Raw genomic sequence first — 19,285 nt, 5'->3', positions numbered from 1 at the left:
CTCAACAGAGGACCACAAGGCCAATAATGGTCAGGGAATCGCTGCATTTCGAATGCTAAACAAATCGCTGCACAGGAGGAACGATCGCAAGATCAGTCCGCCCAAATCGAACCGCCAATGCAGGGAATTGAACAGCAGTAGTCCTGATGCAGCAAAAATCAAAAATAGAACAGACATGAGCACTCCAGTGTAAAGCCACACTACTGACAAAAGTAAACTTTTGTTTATATAAACGAATAAAAAACTATATATATATATATATATATATATATATATATTAATAGTAACGAATAATAGTATTAAGAAGCTAATTAATATAGGGAAGGAAAGTGCCTGTATGAAAAAGATAATAATAGTAATATAGCTTATGGATCAGGGACACTGCAATAGCAAAACGTACCCTACAGCCATAATGTGTGTGTGTGTATATATATATATATATATAAAAATATTGTAAGTAGAACATGTGAAGGAGATTTTATTGGTTTAAGTCTAATGAAAATACGGTATACACTGGGAGCGATATATGGAATGAAAAAGAGGAAGAAGTGGACTGGAAATTAAAATAAAGATAAGAAATGAAAAAGCGACCAAAATGAAATAACATTGCAGTGTCCTTCACAATTTCAGTGTCATCATCAGAGGTCATCCACCAAAATTATGAAAAAGACAGCAATGTTCTTGCTTCTGTTCCCGACATGACCTGTATGCTATGGTGCACGTGTGTAGTTGCCACGTGCTGCGAAGGCAAATTTTGATATGAATTTTACATTATTAAGTTTATAGGGGATGTGCCAATAAAAGTGGTTATAATATGTAGTGCATACAGATCATGGATGACCTTAGTGTATGTTCATGTATATACACACTGTATATACATGATAGTGTCTCAAAAAAAATGTATACACACTTTTATAGCCCACAAATAAATAAATATTTTTTCTTTTTTAGCTGTAACCAATTAAAAATTATGGCTGAAACGAGCTGAAACTAAGCTTTGAAGAAAGGAAATTCATACTAAAGTGATACTGGAAGTGCAAAGATGTTTCAGAAGGGAGTTTAAAAGAGCTCCACCAACGCAGCTCACCATTGCTCACATTAGGGATAAGTTTGAAGCAGAAGGAACTGTTCAAGACATCCACAAGCCGCAGACGTCCACAAACCGCGGAATTGAAACTGTAAAAATAAATATTCAAAGTGTGTATGCATTGTTTTGAGACGACCTGTATATATAATTCATATGTTTCATTTATATATATAAATAAATAAATATATATATATTTTTTTTATATAGGCAATTCAAGCCATGTCAAACAACTTTTGCAAAATGAACCTTCGTGTTGCAACTGGCAAGCTTCGAGTGACGGAGCTACACCACTTATGTATGCTGCTATGCTGGGACACTTGGATATCGTTCAGCTGTTAGTTGAAAATGGGGCAATAGTGGATACTCAAGATATTATTAATGGCTGGACTGCACTGATGCAAGCTGTTTTTCATAGGTAACTAATTTTTTTGTTACTGAAGAATAGTTTCTTAGAATTGATTTATTTAAGATTTCATTAAAAGTGTGAATGCCTTATTGCACTAAATGAAATCCAATAATATATTAATGGTATGAGAATAAGAATGATTTGGAGTATTATTTTACTGAGAAATTATGACAATTATATAAATTAGGCTTTAGGAGATGAAACTTACCTCTTAACCAACTGATTAAATCAAGATAAGTGAGAAATGAAAATTAAGTTATGTGGAAGAAGTGAAGAAAAACAAAAAAAGCTAAGAGCACTGAACCTCCCCCCATGCATATATTAAGGGAAGTTTTTGAATTTTTGTTTGTACAATTTTAAAAAAATCCATTTTATTTACTGATTTACAATGCTATGAAACATTGTCCTAAATAAGCTAATTTAGAAACAGAAATACAATATTTAACTGGTGTCTTTTCATAAGAGAAACCATTCACCTCAATTAATCAATGAAATAATGCTGGAACTGAAAGACAAGGGAATAATCAATCAGCTCCCCACAGTGAAATAGGCAATCATAGAAAATACAAAAATAATCTTCAAAAAATACAAAAATAATGCCATAGTCAGTGAGCTAGATAATGAAAAAATATTTTTTGGTACAGTGTTAAAAAAAATCAGTTTTATTTACAGATTTACAATGCTATGAAATAAGCTGATTTAGAAAATATAGCTGAAAAGAAGATTTACAATGCTATGAAATAAGCTGATTTAGAAAATAAGCTGAAAAGAAGCTGATTTAGAAACAAAAATACAATATTTAACCAATGTCTTTCATAAGAGAAAATATCCATCTCAGTTAATCAATAAATTAATGCTGGAAGTGAAAGATATCATTTTAATGATATTAAGATGAACATATGTCATTTTAATAACATATGTTTTAATAAAATATAACAAATATTTTAACAAAGATAAAGATACCTTTAAATATACCATCCAAGACACTAATAACATAGTTTATTTAATACGATGGCAGCAAAACTGTGACATCTGTTACATAGGTAGTACTACATTTTATTATTTTATTTATTGTATTAAGAAGTTAAAATAATAAAATGTAGTACATCCACAACTAGCCAAGAATTCTTCCAATTGACAACCATTGCCATTCATAACTCTATCAAACCATGATGCCAATCTTGCATTAGAATCCATCACAAATATTATTAAATTTCCATCTAAACAATGCTGAACCAGCTCCACATACCTAAAAAAAAAATCTCGCAGGACCAAATAACTCAATCTACAGTGTTATTGTTAGGATGTGTATTGTCTCTTGTGTATGGCGGCACCTAAACATTAGTTCAACTCTGCCGTGGTACACTGTAATGAATACAGAACTCTATAAAATGGCCAAATATGAGTATAGTGTTATGTCTGCGAAGTAAAATGGCCATTTTATTTCACAGACTGCTCCCTAGTACCCATCCATTCCACGAGGAGGTAGGCCACAACAATACGTGTACTGTCAAAAGAAAGTGACAAGGAAGGAATCATGCATACACTGGAGGAAAAAACAATTCCACTGGACGCCAGCAAATCACATACCACTGGGAGCCCAAATCTGTGGTACCAGTGGGGCAAAAAAAAAGAGATAAATAAATAAAATTAAAATAAAAATAATAAGTAAATACAAATAAATGAATGTTGAAAATACCTTGGGGGAAAAAGGACATCTGGAATACTGAATAGAGAAGTGAGATACGGAACAGATAGATTTATCCAGCATTTGTCATGTAGCCTAGTCATGAGGTTGCAATCAGAAGTCTCATCATTGGAGATAATCAGGAGACGTTGCCTAGTAACTGTTGTTGTGTATGGCCAGGACGAAATTGGGAGACATGTGGCAAAACTGAAGACTCACTCAAGTTGATGTCAAAATCACAAAAAAAAACATATCTGGTTAATGATGATAGGTTCTGTACTAAGTAGGGTAAAAAGATGACTGTTAATCAATAATAAGTTCTGTTCTAGGCAGGTAACTATAAGAGACCGCATTGAGTTATAAGGCAGATATCCTGTTAGTAGGGAAGCCAGTCGGCTGGCACAGTCTGGTAAACATTTAGCAGTACACTGCTGTGCAAAACTTAAGGACCAGTCAGGTTTTCACCTGTAGCTTCTCATAGGAGTGGCCTGGATATGAGAAAAGCATACCAAAGGAACCTCGTAAGGTACAGAAATGATACCGGCGCCTCCGTAGCCAGGTGGGAAGGAGCAGCAGTGCGTAGCACACGCTTCTTGATTAGACCGGGGTTCGAGCCCATCACCACCAAATACGGAGGATGCGGAAAGGTCAGGGAATGACCACCGCATATTCCCGGAGCAATATGGCCTTAGTTGCTAATGCTCCTAAAAAAAAACCAAAATAACAATAAATAACAATAGCTCCTAAAAACCAAATAACAAAAACAACAAATACAGAAATGATGAAGGAAACAACACCAACACAACAACGAAAACAAAAAGGTACAGAGGGACTTATTCAAAAATGGCAACATCACTGGCTGCCATGATACAGATGCATCACTGCCAAAGATGGAACAAAGGGAAGAGGTTGTCCTCAGTAGGAGATATGGCCACCCCTAATGGTGATGCAGGCTTTGCACCACCTGTCCATACTTAGAACAACGTTGTTGATAAGTTCTTGTGGTAACATCATCCATTCCTCTGTCAGTGCCATCTTCAGCTGGTGGACATTTTCTGGTGGGTGTCTCCCCATAGTGTCCCATATGTGTTCGATGGAATTTATATCGGTGGAACGGGCAGGCCAATCCATATGAACAATGTCCTCACTTTCTAAAAGCATATCAACAGCTGTCAGTGCAATGGGGTTTGGCGTTATCATCCATAAACATGAACTCAGGGCCAACGGCACTTTGGAACAGATGCACGTGGGGAAGGATTACCTCAGTACAGTAGCGTGCACCAGTTACAGTACCGCCTTCGAGTATTTGGAGTTGTGTACATCCATCCAAGATAACGCCTCTCCAGATGAGAACACCTTGACCACCATATTGATCCCTTTCAGTAATGTTTGCAGGGTGATGCCGTGTGCCAACCTCTCGCCAGATTGGCTGACATCTAGAATCGCTGCTGAGATTGAATCTACTCTCATCAGTAAAGAATACTTTACACCATTGCACTGCTGTCCAGTCCTTGTGTTCGATGCACCACTGTAAACAGTGTCTCCGATGGGCAGGTGTTAAAGGGACACAGCACTACTGGCCTTCGGCAAACAGTCCACCTTTGTGGAGTCACCTGGCCACAGTAAACCACAATATCCTGCATTCTGTGCTCTTGTGCAGCTGGTTTGCAATGGATCCCACTTTCTTGTGTCGGTCCCTCTTGGCCTGTAGGACCATCATTCCTCATCTGGAATTTATGCCCCCTCATGTGTATTCTCAGAAAGTGGATAATGCCATTAACATTCAGCTTACTCAATCCATTCAAGGCCTTAAATACCTCAGTCAGATTTCTCTCTCTCTCTCTCTACAGATGCCTAGTCTTGAGACACTGCAATTTGCAGAACTGAAGCCACTCTGGGTAAGAGCATCCTTTTGTTCCCTTCACCAATCTGGTTGCCCTTCTCTGCACCCATTCCAGAAAATCTACATCCTTCCTAAAGTGAGGCCTCCAGACCTGTATACACTACTCAGAGATGCAGCCTAACCATCACTTTATACAAAGGGATAATCACCTTCTTATCCCTGCTTGAAAAGTTTCTGTATATCATCGACAAAACTCTGTGAGCTGGCCTGGCAGCATGTCTACACTCCTCAGAGGATTTTATGTCTGACTGCATAATTATCTCCAGGTCTTTTTCATTCTCCACTACCCTGAGTGTAATACCAAACAGTTGATAAGTTACTGTGGAGTTACTGCTACCCATATGCAGTACCTTGCATTTATCAATGTTAAACTTCAGCTGCCACATCTCAGTCTATTGACCCAATTTTCCTAAATCTTGTGCAGTAGTTCAACCTAGTGACTGTCTTTAACCACCTTGCCAACCTTCTAAAATCATATGCAAACTTAGACATTAAGCCTGATACCTTCATCAATATCATTGATAAATATTTGAAACAACAATGGGCTTAGCACTGAACTCTGGGGAACTCCAATAATGACACTTGTCCACAAAGAGTAGTACCCATTGATAACTACTCGCTGTCTTCTTCTACTTAACCATCCCTTTATCCATAGCAGTAAGTTGCCCTTAATGCCACATTGCTCCAGTTTGTACCGCAATCTTTTATGTGCAAAAGTATCAAAAGCCTTCCTGAAATCCAAGTATATGATGTCAAATTTACTTTTTGCATCTTATAGTTACCTGTTTAATTGGTTAGATGAGACCACCCCTTATCAAATCCATTCTGTGATTGCAGTATAAATGCATGTCTATCCAGATGGTCCTACATTACTTCTTTCACCGGTGGTTCCATTATTTTCCCTGTAACAGATGTTAAGCTAATAGGACTGTAATTAGAATTGCCTTTTGATCTCCCTTTATGAATTGGGGATACATTCACACATCTCCAGTCGATGGGGACCTCCCCCTGAATCCAAGTCTGCTCTCATAATTATGGCTAAGGGTTTGCTTACCTCCTTTAATATAATTGGATAGATTCCATCCATCCCAGGTGCCTTTTTTATATCCATCTTCAACATTTTGTCTTCCGCTTTCCTTCTAGTTATCACAGTCACTTCTTTCGCAAATTCCTCGAAGAGCTTCCTTATTTGCAATTAAATCTTGTTCATTTCCCAGAGAAAAATGTTGAGACTTGTTGCAGAAGGGCTTGGTAGATTGGGCAAGAATAAATCTTTTGTTGCCAGTCCTCAATGCCACCGCATAAGCAAGACTCTGTAGAGGTGAGATTGAACTGTAGGAGTTTTGCTTTCAGTGATCTATGTCCTGTTATTAAATATGATGTGCAGAGACTGGGGAAGAACCATTTCTGTACAATGTTGGAACTGATAAGTGAAATGTCAGGTATAAACAACTTAGTAACAATACCTTTGGTAGAACAACCACCTGATTTGCCAATAGTTAGTGATAAGATTCCAGCATTTCTATTTTTGTTTCTTTATGTCAGCAGTTGTGTCAACAGTAATATTTGGGAAAGTAATATGTACCCCTTTCCTAATATAATAGCAGAGACCTTCATTAATAACATGATGGTCAGTGGGTAAATGCCTGTGATAACTTGTAGTGCTAGTGTGGAAACTGTACGGTATGTACATAGCAAGGTCAAGCAAAAAGACTTTGTATTGTTTCCAGTTGGGATTTTACACTTAGAAGGCTGGCCCTTTGAAACCAGATACAGGAGGCATATGATAGAATTGGAGTAAAGGCAGTGTGATAATACAAGATATGTAGAGTATTGTTTTTAATTTCCCATTCTTTCCTAGAAATTCTGAAGAGCATTGCTGTAAAGTTCTTAATCTCTTTAAAGAGACACTTTTAGTGTCTCTTTAAAGAGAATTCCAGACAGTCATCTAGGATAATGCCAGTGTGTTTGTGTGTGGACACTAAAGGAAGTAATTTTCCTTAATATTTTATCACTGAGGCCTGTCATAATTTAGTTGTCCCTTACAGATCATCATTTTTGTTTTTGTCACTGAAACTGAGCTTATTCTGAGTGGCTCAGTCAGATAATCTGGAAAGAATATTGTTTGCAGAAGTTCATAAATCCCTTCTGGAATTGCTGTGGACAAGAATAGATAAGTCATCAGGGTAAGCCATTGTGTGTATATCTGTCAGGTCATCATTGAGGTGAAGCCAATCATTTAGGACTAAGTTCTACATCAGGGGCCCAAGAATAGATTCCTGGGCCCAGCCCTGAGTAATATGTCTGGATACAGATTGGTCAGTTTGTATCAAGACAAAGTGATACTAAAGTAGTCTTTTATGAGGAGGTGTAATAACTGAGGGCAATTTTCTACTCCAAGACAACAAAAGACACCCCCCCCCCCATGGTGTGTCAAAAGCACCTTTGAAGTCTATAAATAAAATTAGAATATATTTAAATGTTGATCCGTCTATGAACTTTTTCATTTGAAACAGTGCATCTTTGCAGCCACGGCCTAGTGTAAAGCCGTATTGAAGGGATAAAATTAAATTGTCCTCTGCATGCAGTGAATTAATTCTGACACTGATTAAATGTTCAAGTAGTTTTTCTAAGTATGAAAGCAAGGCAGTTGGCCTGTAAGTTTGAGTCATGTTAAGGTTTCCTGGTTTTGGTAGTATTTTTAGCAAAAATGACTACAGGTGACCCCCGCTTAACGCTGATCATTCGTTCCGGAAAAACAGAGCGCTAAGTGAATCCGCGCTAAGCGAGCGCCGCTTTCCCATAAGGTAACATATGTATTTGTGAGCTGCGGTCGGTGCCATAGGATATTTCCTAATCAATAATAAACGGTAATGAAAAGATGCACAAATGTCGGTCAAAATATTTAATATTCAAATATTTGCACATATAAAATATTCTGCATTACATACGTATAATTATGTGGTAACTACTTGCGTATCAAAAGTAAACTTAAAATTCCAATTAAAATCATGAATTTAATTGATTTAATTTAATGGATGAATTTAATCATGAAAAATGTGTGGATTTTGAGTTGAACTTTGGCCCTCTTCCAAATAAATTAAAAGGGGTATTAATTTTAAATCCCCCGCAGCGTTACCACCAAACAATAACGTCAACTGATCCTTCGCCGCTTTGAAACTTGGCATGTTTTTTCTTCTTTCAATATGAAACTTCTTTTAGGCATTCGTTTCCACAAAAGTCCTGCTTCATCTATGTTAAAAACTTGTTGAGAAGTATAACACATAATATACCTCTTCAATAATTTTAACAAGTTCTTTTTTGAAAGTTTCAGTTCCTTGATCTGCACTCCCTGGATTCTAAATCTATTCTACCAGCCCTTACAAGTTTTAAATGGTTCCACATTTTTTTTTTTTTTTTTTTTTTTAGGCGAGTTTTCTTCAGATCATCATATTGGCTAATCTCTCTCTCTTTTTTTTTTTTTTGTTAATATTTAATTTAACTGAATTCTGCATTGGACATTATCTTCAATAAAATTAGTCTTTCCATTTCAATCCTAATAGCCGGCCTAGTCCTAGTTGCTTGCAGTGGAACAGCTACCTTTCCCGCTGCAAAAATTAATTCTTTATTTTTTTATAATTGTTCTTACAGTTAAAGTTGCAAGTCCTAAATTATGGCACACATCCGCTTGTCGTTGACCGGAATCGATTCGCTTCAAAACGTCTAATTTAATTTTCAAATTCAGCAGTATTTTTCTTATATTTATAGTGTTCGTATTGCGCCCAGACGTTGTTGCTTTTTCATTCTTATTGGCCATTATTAACTCTTCGAAAATGTAACTGCGTTGGTTGCATTAATTATGATACAATGTTCAAGTAAACTGTCCGTTTCGCACGTTGTCTAATACGGTACTGAGTGATGACTAGACTTCGGATAAATGCATATAACGCAAATATTACAAGCAATATACTTCGTCATTTTTTAAAATGTTGATCCAGGAACTACGTAACAAGCCACTGTACTGAAATTAAATTAGCGTGCGAGAAAATTTCACTGAGCGTGGGAAAATTTCTCAAGTCGGCGTGGGAAACGTTTTAATGCTGTTTTGCTCTTCATTTTCAAGCTATCGACTCCATCAAATGAAACGATTTCGTTAAATATGTCAAAAATGTAATCTGTAAAAGAGCGTTATAGTGATCTGTGACAGCGTTATAGTCAGACACGGGTTATAATATAATAACAGCGTTATAGCGAATCAGCGTATAGCGAACCGCGTTATAACGGGGGCCTGCTGTACTAGATAACAAGAAAAGTTCTAAATTTTAATCACATGCTTCCCTATTATTAAACAGGGAAGCATGTGATTTGGTCATAGCTCGTAGAAACATTTAAGAAAAATACATTCCAGTAAATCTAGTGCAGGATATTTCTCCTTTTTCATTGAATCAAGTGCATATTTTAATTCTTTTGACAAGAAAAGCATGGTGAAGTGGAGGTGAAATATGATTCATTTAAATTTCTGATTTCAGCATGCAGAGGGGAGTCAAGAGTTGAATTGGCCTGAGGGAAGAGTCTGTCTAGTATTTTCTTGACAGTATTCTTCCAGTTTAAAGTCTTCAGTATTTGTTATAAGTCTATTAAAGATATTTCCTGGATTTATTTTGTTTCTGCAGATTTTGTAAATCAAAGCCCATGGATCCTTGTTTCCAGTGGTTTTTATGAAATTTTGCCAGGGTTCCAACTTACTTTTTTTGAATTGTTTTGATGTATAGTTTTTTAGTCCTTGTGTAGTCTTGAGAGTTTTGATAGTAAGATATTGTTGTTTCTTTGGGCTTTTTGGAATTTTTTTCTAGTGCAAACTTTACATCTTAGTATCATGAGTTCCTCTGACCAACAAGGTGTGGTTTGGTGGTCAAGAACGTCTTCCTTGTTGATCTGGAAATAGTTTTCTGGACTGTCTTTTGAATGAGAAGTGCTAAGTGAGAAATAGCTTTGATATCATCTGTAGGAAAATCCTGGATTATAGATTTTTCAAATTTGTTCTAACAAATGTTACAAAGAAAATACCTCACAAGGTATTTTCTTTGTAAAAACTTTAGCTGTTTCTAACAGGAAAAATATAACCCTATGGTTAGATGTAGTTAGCCCAGTGTTTACCTCCCAACTATGAATATGAGAGTAGGTTGTTAGTTGCCATGTAATGTCTATATTTGATTGACCTAAGGAGTTGAACAAGGTATAAGGCTTTCCTCTAAGGTTAATTACATTCAGCTGATGAGCAAAAATTATATCTTCTAAAAGGCGCCCTCCTGAATCTGATGTGATTTGCTGTACCATAGAGAATATTTTAGAATTTGCATCCATTAAAATTAATAGAAACTCTGGAATAATAGAATGAAGTGCCAATTCTAAGGACTCAAAACAAGGAGCAATATCTGTAGATGGTGAACAATACAGAGAAATAATGTAAAATGAAAGCATGGCCGTAGTAACATTAATGCATATTGCATACAAAGACTGGAAACTCTGTGTCAAGGTTTTTATTAAAGATAATTATTGCAGACTTCGGATTATCATGATTGGGTTGGATTATTCTTGAAGTCATGGGGTAACCTGTGACTTTACTGTGGGAATGAAGAAATGGCTGCTGTAAGCAAGTTAGATCAAAAGGCAATACATTAATTAAATGACAAACCTCATTGGCCATCGATTTTGCCCATTGAGCATTTAACTGTAGTATTCATACTTTAGATACCAAGGGAAGTAGTTCTGGTAAAGGATCACTTTGTGGTTCCTTGCATTTCAGAGAGAATGGTTCATGATAGTAGTACCATCATGATAGAAAGAAGGTGCTTTCCATGCAATGACATTAGTTGGACTGAGGTGTTTTTTTTTTTGTTTTTTTTGTTTACTTCACATTATGTCTTGGCATTGTTAACCCCTGGCCTACGTGCCATGACGAGTCAGTTGCAACATTAAGTTCTCTGTAACGTCTTTTCCTTAGGTTGCAATAAAGACATTGTCTCTCTCTCTCACTACTACTACAGGCAAGGTAGTACTGCAAGTGTAAAGTGTGTTAATTGTTTGATGGCACTGGGGGTTTCCCCCATCTCCACTTTGTATTCCTTGTAAGTAACACAGAACTCTGTGGAGGCCAGAGATTTAAAAAGTTTGTGGGGAGTGGTTTTTTGTGTAGTGTTATGTTCTGTTGTTTCTCTGACCATTTAGCCATTGGGCCCCTGTGGGACCCACCGTTGCCCACACTTTGCCACAAGGAAGCAGATCAGGCACTCAGTAGATTATTTAAGTACTCTAGCAGGCCCCACCACCTATTTTCTGAGGATTTCAGTGGCAAGACCTATATATATATATATAAATAAAAAAAAAAGGAAGTGAACATTAGAATTTGGAAAGGCCGAAAGAAGTTTACGAGAAAGCGGTCGAATTTTTAAATGTTCATTAGAATTTGGTGGCATTCTTGGGGGCGTACTCGGTTGGCTTAGTTAGAGTTGGGGGGGAGACTGGGGGAAACACGTAGAAGGATGGGGGACGATAGAGTAGGCATCCCAAAAGAGGTCAGTGGAAACGAGCCCCACCAGGCAAAGTATGGGGGAGGCAGGAAGGGGAGGAGACAGAGACCTGTCGCCTCCCTCCCCTGCCTGGGAATGGTGTTTTAAAGGGAACCGGGTTAGAGTTTGTTTGTTGTTGTTGTTTGTTTGTTATTTGGTTTTTAGGAGCATTAGCAACTAAGGCCATATTGCTCCGGGGATATGTGGTGGTCATTCCCTGACCTTTCCGCATCCTCGTATTTGGTGGTGACAGGCTCGAACCCTGATCTAAGCAAGAAGCGTGTGCTATGCACTGCTGCTCCTTCCCACCTGGCCACGGAGGCGCCCGGGTTAGAGCACCCAGTTCAGATCGCTAAATGGCGTTTTGGCAGCAAAGCTGCAGTATGTCTTCGTTGGTGATGGTTGTCGGGTCCATGTCTTGCCGAATCCGGTAGGAAGGTCAAACTGCCCATCCCGCTCTGGGGGTAGGATATGTTAGCTGGCAGTGGGGGAACCCACAGGGCAAGGGGGGGGAGAGAGAATGCAGAATATGAATTTCATTCATAATCTGCATTCTCACTCTACTTGCATTCTATTTTTATACTTTTTTCTTATAGTTTTTAATAATTTTTTTTTCCTGTTAGGTTATACACTGGTGTTCAAAGAAAGTGCATCACCCCTTAAAATTGTAATTGTCACCCGCATAATGTAGGTATATGGCAATATTTCTTACAGATTGCATCAGATAAGATTGACACGCGTAGGTGATGACGTAATATTGTATCAGCTGTTACTTTCAGCTATATAAGCACGCTCTGCAAGAGTTGCAGTCATTCCTTGCTTGTGTCAGGATGGCGAGTTACTGCAGTTGACACCACGAAGAAAGAGTGCTATTGTTGCTTTACGTGATGAAGGATGTTCTTCCCGTCATATTGCTTATAGAGTGTCTTGTAATTAGTCGATAGTGAGTAGATTTCTTTCCAAACTCAGGAATACTGGTTCTGCTGATAGGAAAAAAGGAACTGGACGCAAACAAATCTCTATGCCAAAACAGGACCGTGTTTTGAAGTGCTTATGCCTTACATACCATAAAGCTTCTTCGTCTGAGCTAAGAGAATAAGAAGAGGCAGTTCATACAGGAGTGGAGCAAGTGCAGTAACAGTCAGAAGATGCCTCTTCAAGAATGGACTTGTAGCCCGTCATCCTAAGAAGTAGCCCTTCCTCTCACAAAAAATTAAAAATTCCCGATTAATTTGGTGTAAGGAGTATGTCAAATGACCCCCCCCCCCCCGAGCAGTGGAAGTCAGTTATTTTCTCGAATGAGAAGAAATTCAACCTGATGGCTCTGATGGGAAACAAACTATTTGCCATAGACATGGTGAAGAATACCATCCAGACTGTATGATGTCTACGGTGAAATTCACTACCAGCCAAATAGTATGGGAGTGCATTTTGTATTGCGGAGTAGGTCACCTGCAGTTTATAAAAGGTTCCGTAAATGACAATGGATACCTCGCTATATTGGAATGCAAATTGCTGCCAGTCATTAGAGACTATTTCAACCTGACAAGTAACTGCATCTTTCAGGACTCTGCTCCTTGTCATCGGACAAAAAGTGTAAGTAGGCTTCTGTAGTTACTTTAGCTTCATTTCTGCATTAGAGGTACAACAGTAATGTGTTTCCATTTGTCAGAGGTGAAAAAATGGTTAGAAGAACGGTCCATTACAACTCTTAGCTGGCCAGGAAACAGCCCAGGCCTGAATCCTATAGAGAGCTGTTACCATCATGTGGAATCTGCAGTTGCTAGAAAGAAACCAAAGATCCTTTATGAACTTCAGGAAGCCATAATTCTTGTTTGGAACCATGAACTATCAGTTGATTATCTTCAGAAATTGATCTTGTCAGTTCCTCAACATGTTGCTGCTGTCATCAGGGAAAAGAGGCGATTCAACTAAATATTAGTTTGTATCTTTTTTTTTTTCTTTTTTTTTATGTAAACCTCAAACACGAGAGGTGTTAGAACCTATAGTACTTAGTACCGTGCTTGGGTTGGAGGTTGAGAAGACGAAAAAAGATATTTGTTGACATTGGACTTGAACTTCTGTAGACTGTAATTTTCAGGAAATGTGTATGAAGGAAGGTTGTTCCAGAAAACGGCAGTTGAATGAATAAACAAGGAAGATGAAAAGTTGGTTCTGTGAGTTTGAAGTTGGACAGTAAATGGATGTTGGCTGGTGGGGGCACGTGTTCGGACTGTTTTGAAAGAGAGAGCAGGAATTATAGAAGCTAATTCAGAAGAACAGTGCCCGTGGAAGTATCTGTAGAAGAGGCATGCAGCAGAAACAGTACGTCTATGAGACAGCGAGTGCAGAGACTCTGTTAGAGATGAGTCATTAATTAACCTAACTGCCCTCTTCTGAATGGAATCAAGAAGCCTGAGAGAGAGGTTTTGGGGGCACCACCCCAGATGTAGGAACAATATTCCATGGCAGGGCGGATTTGCAATTTATACAGAGTGATCAGCTGTTTAGAAGAAAAGTAACGCTGAGAGTGAAAGAGAAAACCTAGGTTTTTAGATGCAGAAGAAGCAATATTTTTAATGTGCTTGTGCCAAGAGTGATTAGAAGTCAGGGTAATCCCCAAAAGAGATATATCATTTTGCCTAGAAATCAGAGTGTCACTAAAGATAAGCATAGGAGCAGAAGAATCCTTTTTGAGAGATATAAGATAAGACTGAGTTTTAGAAGGATTGAAATCAACTAAGTTTTCTTTGCCCCCACTGGAGAATTACCTGAAGATTGGCATTTAAGGAATTGGTAGCAGATTTTCGAGAAGTTGAAGCTGATTGAGCAGGACAGGGTTTCTCAAAATGGAAAGTGGAATGCAATGTGCTATCACCGGCAAAACTATGGATAGGATTTCCAGTCAATGGAAGAAGGTCATTAATATACAAGAGGAAAAGAGTGGGGGAAAGAACTGAACCTTGGGGGACACCGGCATTAGTGGAGAAGTTAGAAAGATTGGGAGTTGTCAAGAGCCATCTACCATCACCCTCAGTGAGCGATCAGAGAGAAAACTGGATAACCACTTACTAAAAACAGTTGGCAAACCATAAGATGGAAGCTTGTTTAGAAGACCTTTATGCCAAACACGATTGAAAGCCTTTGAGATGTCAAGAGCAACTACTTGAGTTTCACCGAACCTTTCCATTCGATTAGTCCATAAATGGGTAACATAAGCCAGAATATCACCAGTGGATCGACACTGACTGAACCATACTGGCGATCGATGATCAGACGGAAGGTTTCTAGGTAGTTTAAAATTTGGCGGTTAATTGATTTTCCATTACTTTAGAAAGAGTAGAAGTAATTGCAATGGGACGATAATTGCATTGGAGGGATTTGTCGCCCTTTTTAGGTACTGGCTGGATATGAGCAAATTTCCAAGCAGAAGGAAAAACACCTTTGGAATAAGAAAGGGAAAAAAGGCGGCAAAGAATAGGAGTAAGTTTAGGAGCACAGGTTTTGAGAACAAGTGGAGAAATACCATCAGGACCTGGAGCTTTCTTAGCATCAAGATTCATCAAAATCCTTCTGACATCCTTTTGTCGGAAGACCACAGGAGGCAATGAATGGAGCATGTTGGGAATAGTGGGAGGTGTTTTACCAAGATCGTTAATGCATGATTTGAAAGAAAAATGGGATGCTAGCAGGTCAGCTTTATCCTTGGCTGAAGTAACAACAGAACCATCTGGTTTGGACAGAGGTGGGAGCAGAGATGGGCAAAAGTTGTGGCCAATAGCTTTGGCAAGAGACCAGAATGCTCGGCTACCATTAGGGCAAGAAGCAAGTTTTCTACTATTAGCTTGTTCAAACTCTAGTTTGGACTGGTTAATAACTGCTTTACAATTGTTGCAATCTTTGGTGTAGGCAGTAAATGAAACTGAAGAATTAGAAACAAGCCAATTACGATATGCAACATTCTTCTCTTGAACAGCCTTAGCACATTTATTGGAAAACCGAGGTTTAGATAAAGGACAAGATTTTAAAGTGAAGTGTGGGATAAAGGATTCCATTCCTGCAAGAATAATTTCACTGACACGATCTGAGCAAACATTGACATTAGAACTTTTGAAACAGTAATCCGACCAAGGAAAAGAAGAAAAGAAGTCTCGCAGGTCATCCCATTTTGCATTCTTGAAATGCCAAACAACACGAGGTTCTGAATAGCCATTAGATAAAGGTTCCATTGGAGAAGAGACAATCACCAAGTTGTGATCTGAAGTGCCTAAAGGACCTCTCACTTCAACCGTGTACTTAGAAGGGTTGTTTGTAAGAAAAAGATCAAGCGTGTTGGCTGTACGGTTGGGATTGCCCGGTATTCTTGTAGGCAAATGAACAATCTGTGCAAGATCATTAGTAATTGCAAAATCCTCAGCATTTCAACCAGCTGGGTCGGTGTGACTAGAAAATGGAAGCCAGCTGGAGTTGTGAACATTAAAATCACCAAGGAAAAATTACCTCACTGTTAGGAAAGTTGGACTAGAGAAAGTCAAGTTGCAAAGAGAGGAAGTCAAAGAGCTCCAAGTGATTAGTGGAGTTGGGAGAACGGTAGAGACAACAGATGAATTTGACACAATGAGGTAGAGAGATTTTAAGCCAGAGAAGATCAAAGAGAGGAGATTCCAAATTGCCAAGTCTCTGACAGGGAATATCAGAATGGACATATGCACAAGTACCACCTTTGAGACGAAAAGAATCATACAGTGAATAATTTGGGCATCTGAGATGAGCAGTAGTTGAATCAACCGATAACTGAGATTCTGTCAGAAAGAGTACATGGGGTTTAGCAGACTGCAAGTGGAAATGGACATCGTTGAGATTAGAATTGCGACCACGTATATTTGTGAAATGAATTAGGAAGTGCTTGGGAGGTTTAGATCTTTTCGCAGATAAGCTTGCTCTATTAGTTTGACAATTCATAGTGTATTCAATAGTAAGAAAAAGTGGGCGGGACATGCTGTATGAAGTAATGAAATTTTTGGATATGGCATACACATGGTAAGAATATACCCAGATCCTTGACATAACGTGGCCTTGACAATGCTCCCCACATTCACACTACTCGGACTCCCTCCGGTCACTATCTGGCAGAGTAGAAGTAGCAAGATTATACACTAGCTGATCTGGAAGCATCCTAGAGAGTTACCAATAGGTTCGGACGTTGTACTAACAAGCGGCCGGCCTGCGAACACCGTTTTAGAGCTGTACCCTCAAAATGTAAGGAATATTGGATCTCACCACGATGTTCATCATAACCTCAAAAGTCATCAATCATACTGCATGATGGAAGAGATGGGGAAGGGTTTGTATCTGGTGAACTTTTCATTTTGTTTTCAATTTAAAATGACAAACTAAAGCAAATTGAGGGCTTCTGATAAGATTTCAACCATAATTGTCGTGTTTACCCAAAACTGTTGTATAAAGGTTGCAAATGCTGATTTTGGAATATTTTGAGAGCACCTGTCAAATATTACTTAGCTTTGCCTTAAGTATTAATAAATATCTTTTGTTTATATTTCTATTTGTGATGCTAGTCATTAATATAACATACCATCGTGATGTACTTTGTTTGAACACTAGTGTATATATATATATTTATTTTTATTTTTTTCTCATTCACTCATTCATCTCTTTCTCACATACCGGGGGGGGGGGATTCAGTTGTGTGTAATGTAATTTAAATACTAATACAGTCAGTCTTCATATAACACGTGTTTACACTACATGAATTCGATCATACACAATTTATAAATAGAGGAACGATATCGTGTATAACACAAACTGATTTCGCTTATGCATGAGCCTTTGAAATGGCAAGAAAACAGCAAGAAATGGCAATTGAATGCGGAATCACCCCAACTGAATGCAACACCATAGGAATTAAGAGAGGATTCTGAAAATGTATTTATGTTTTTTATATCAGTGAAGGGGAAACACCTTTCTCCATAATAACGTAAAAACCCACACAATTCCAGCTATCGGTATAATCGCAAATGCAATTAGATCGAGTTTACTACCAGTTTATAACAGATTCCACTAGCAGAAACGCAACTGGAAATTGTTTTTATTGTTTTATGGTAGTAACCCCCAGAAATGTGCTTTAGTAAAATGTGAGGTGTTAATAGTGTATCTCTGCCTTTACGGTGTTGTTTATTCAGTTGCTACACGTGTTTGTGTGTATCAAGCGTGCCTCCTCATTTTGTAATTGTCCTTTATTCCCTAAAAATGAGTAAAATACTTAAAAGGTGTGAAAAGGAAGCGTCCCGATGAAGACATTGCAGATTCAGAGAGAAAAAGAAAAGCAATATCGATAAACAGGCGGACTGGATCAAAAATTCTTACCCGGGGAAATTTGCAGTGGCCTCATAATAAAAAGGTTTATGACCAAAATTACACCGTCCTCCGGCCCACCGGAGTTTCCCCGGTAAGGCTTATGGCCAGTCCTCCTCTGTCGATAGAGAAAAAATATGAAATTGTGAAACGCTTTGAGCGAAATGAAAGACCATGTGATATTGCACATGCTACAGGCCTAAATGAGGCAACGCCGAGAATAAGAAAGATGCATAAAAACAACTTTCATAGCAGGAACAGCTCAAAGTGTAATTAAAATTCATTAGATCAAGACACAAAGAATTGGAAGAGATGGAATGGCTGTCATCTATTTCGATAGAAAATCAAACAAAAAACAAGTTTGCTTACGATAGAAGCAAAAGCATTAGCAATATTTTATTACGTAATAGTTGTAATAAAATACTTACGTATTTTATTATGATAATTTATTGTGTTTGGTAATGTTTTGGTTACAAATGTGTCTTCAATCTTGGGTGGTCGGCACTATTTTTCCCATAGGGCCTGTTATTTATATTGCACGATTTTGCATTGCATGAGGGTTTCTAGGAACACAACTATCGTGCTATATGAGGACTGACTATACTTAATAATTAAGATAAATAAGAAAGAATATAAAAGATTAAAACTAGGGGTTAGTGTGTACTTAACTGTACATTTATGGTTTGTGGTCTTTTTCTCACACACTTACACTCTCATTCATTCTTCTGGCTTTCCTTTCATTTGTTCAACTCTTGCTTTCTGCACTGCACTCTCCTCAACTTACTGTTATTCTTCAGTTGTGGTATAGGCCTAGCCTCAAGTTTTTTGCATGCCAGCGGAGAATGCAGTGATAGTGTTTATGTCGTTAGTAAATGTTTGTTAGTATATATAAAGTAGTGTAAGTTATTATTAACTTTGTATTCTTTCAGCCAATTACATTTGCTCTTCCACTCATTCCCATTCACCATAACGCTTATTCACTCTCCTTCCCTTGTGCAGGGTCACTCTTTCTTTTACCAAAACTGACATTTATTCCCTTTTACCATAATTCCTAATTCACTCTTTCACTCAGTGACCAGCCTATTCATTCTGTCTTTCATTCTACATTGCATCCTCTTGCTACCAGCTTACTGATATTTTTCAGCTAATCTGCTTGTACATCTCCTTTCCCCATAAGGTTACTTATTTGGTGTGGGGCCCCAGGTTCCTACATGTGGCAGGGTAGTCCTGGGGTATACCCAGGTCAATCCGGTTTTGTCAT

General features: G+C 38.1%; 1 protein-coding gene across 1 annotated transcript in view; it reads left to right on the top strand.

The window, feature by feature from the left end:
- Positions 1–19,285, top strand: part of LOC150080675 (ankyrin repeat and SAM domain-containing protein 6-like) — a 270,192-nt gene that overhangs the window by 89,447 nt on the left and 161,460 nt on the right. The window contains exon 6 of the mRNA XM_090380780.1: positions 1,295–1,502. Within this exon, the coding sequence (XP_090236906.1) occupies positions 1,295–1,502 (208 nt within the window). The remainder of the gene's footprint in view (positions 1–1,294; positions 1,503–19,285) is intronic.

This window comes from Mastigoproctus giganteus, chromosome 9 (assembly GCF_048544385.1).
Source record: "Mastigoproctus giganteus isolate SK-2022 chromosome 9, ASM4854438v1, whole genome shotgun sequence".
Taxonomy (NCBI): Eukaryota; Metazoa; Arthropoda; class Arachnida; order Uropygi; family Thelyphonidae; genus Mastigoproctus; species Mastigoproctus giganteus.
Note: the sequence above shows the minus strand (reverse complement) of the source record. Positions and strands in the feature narration are given on the sequence as shown.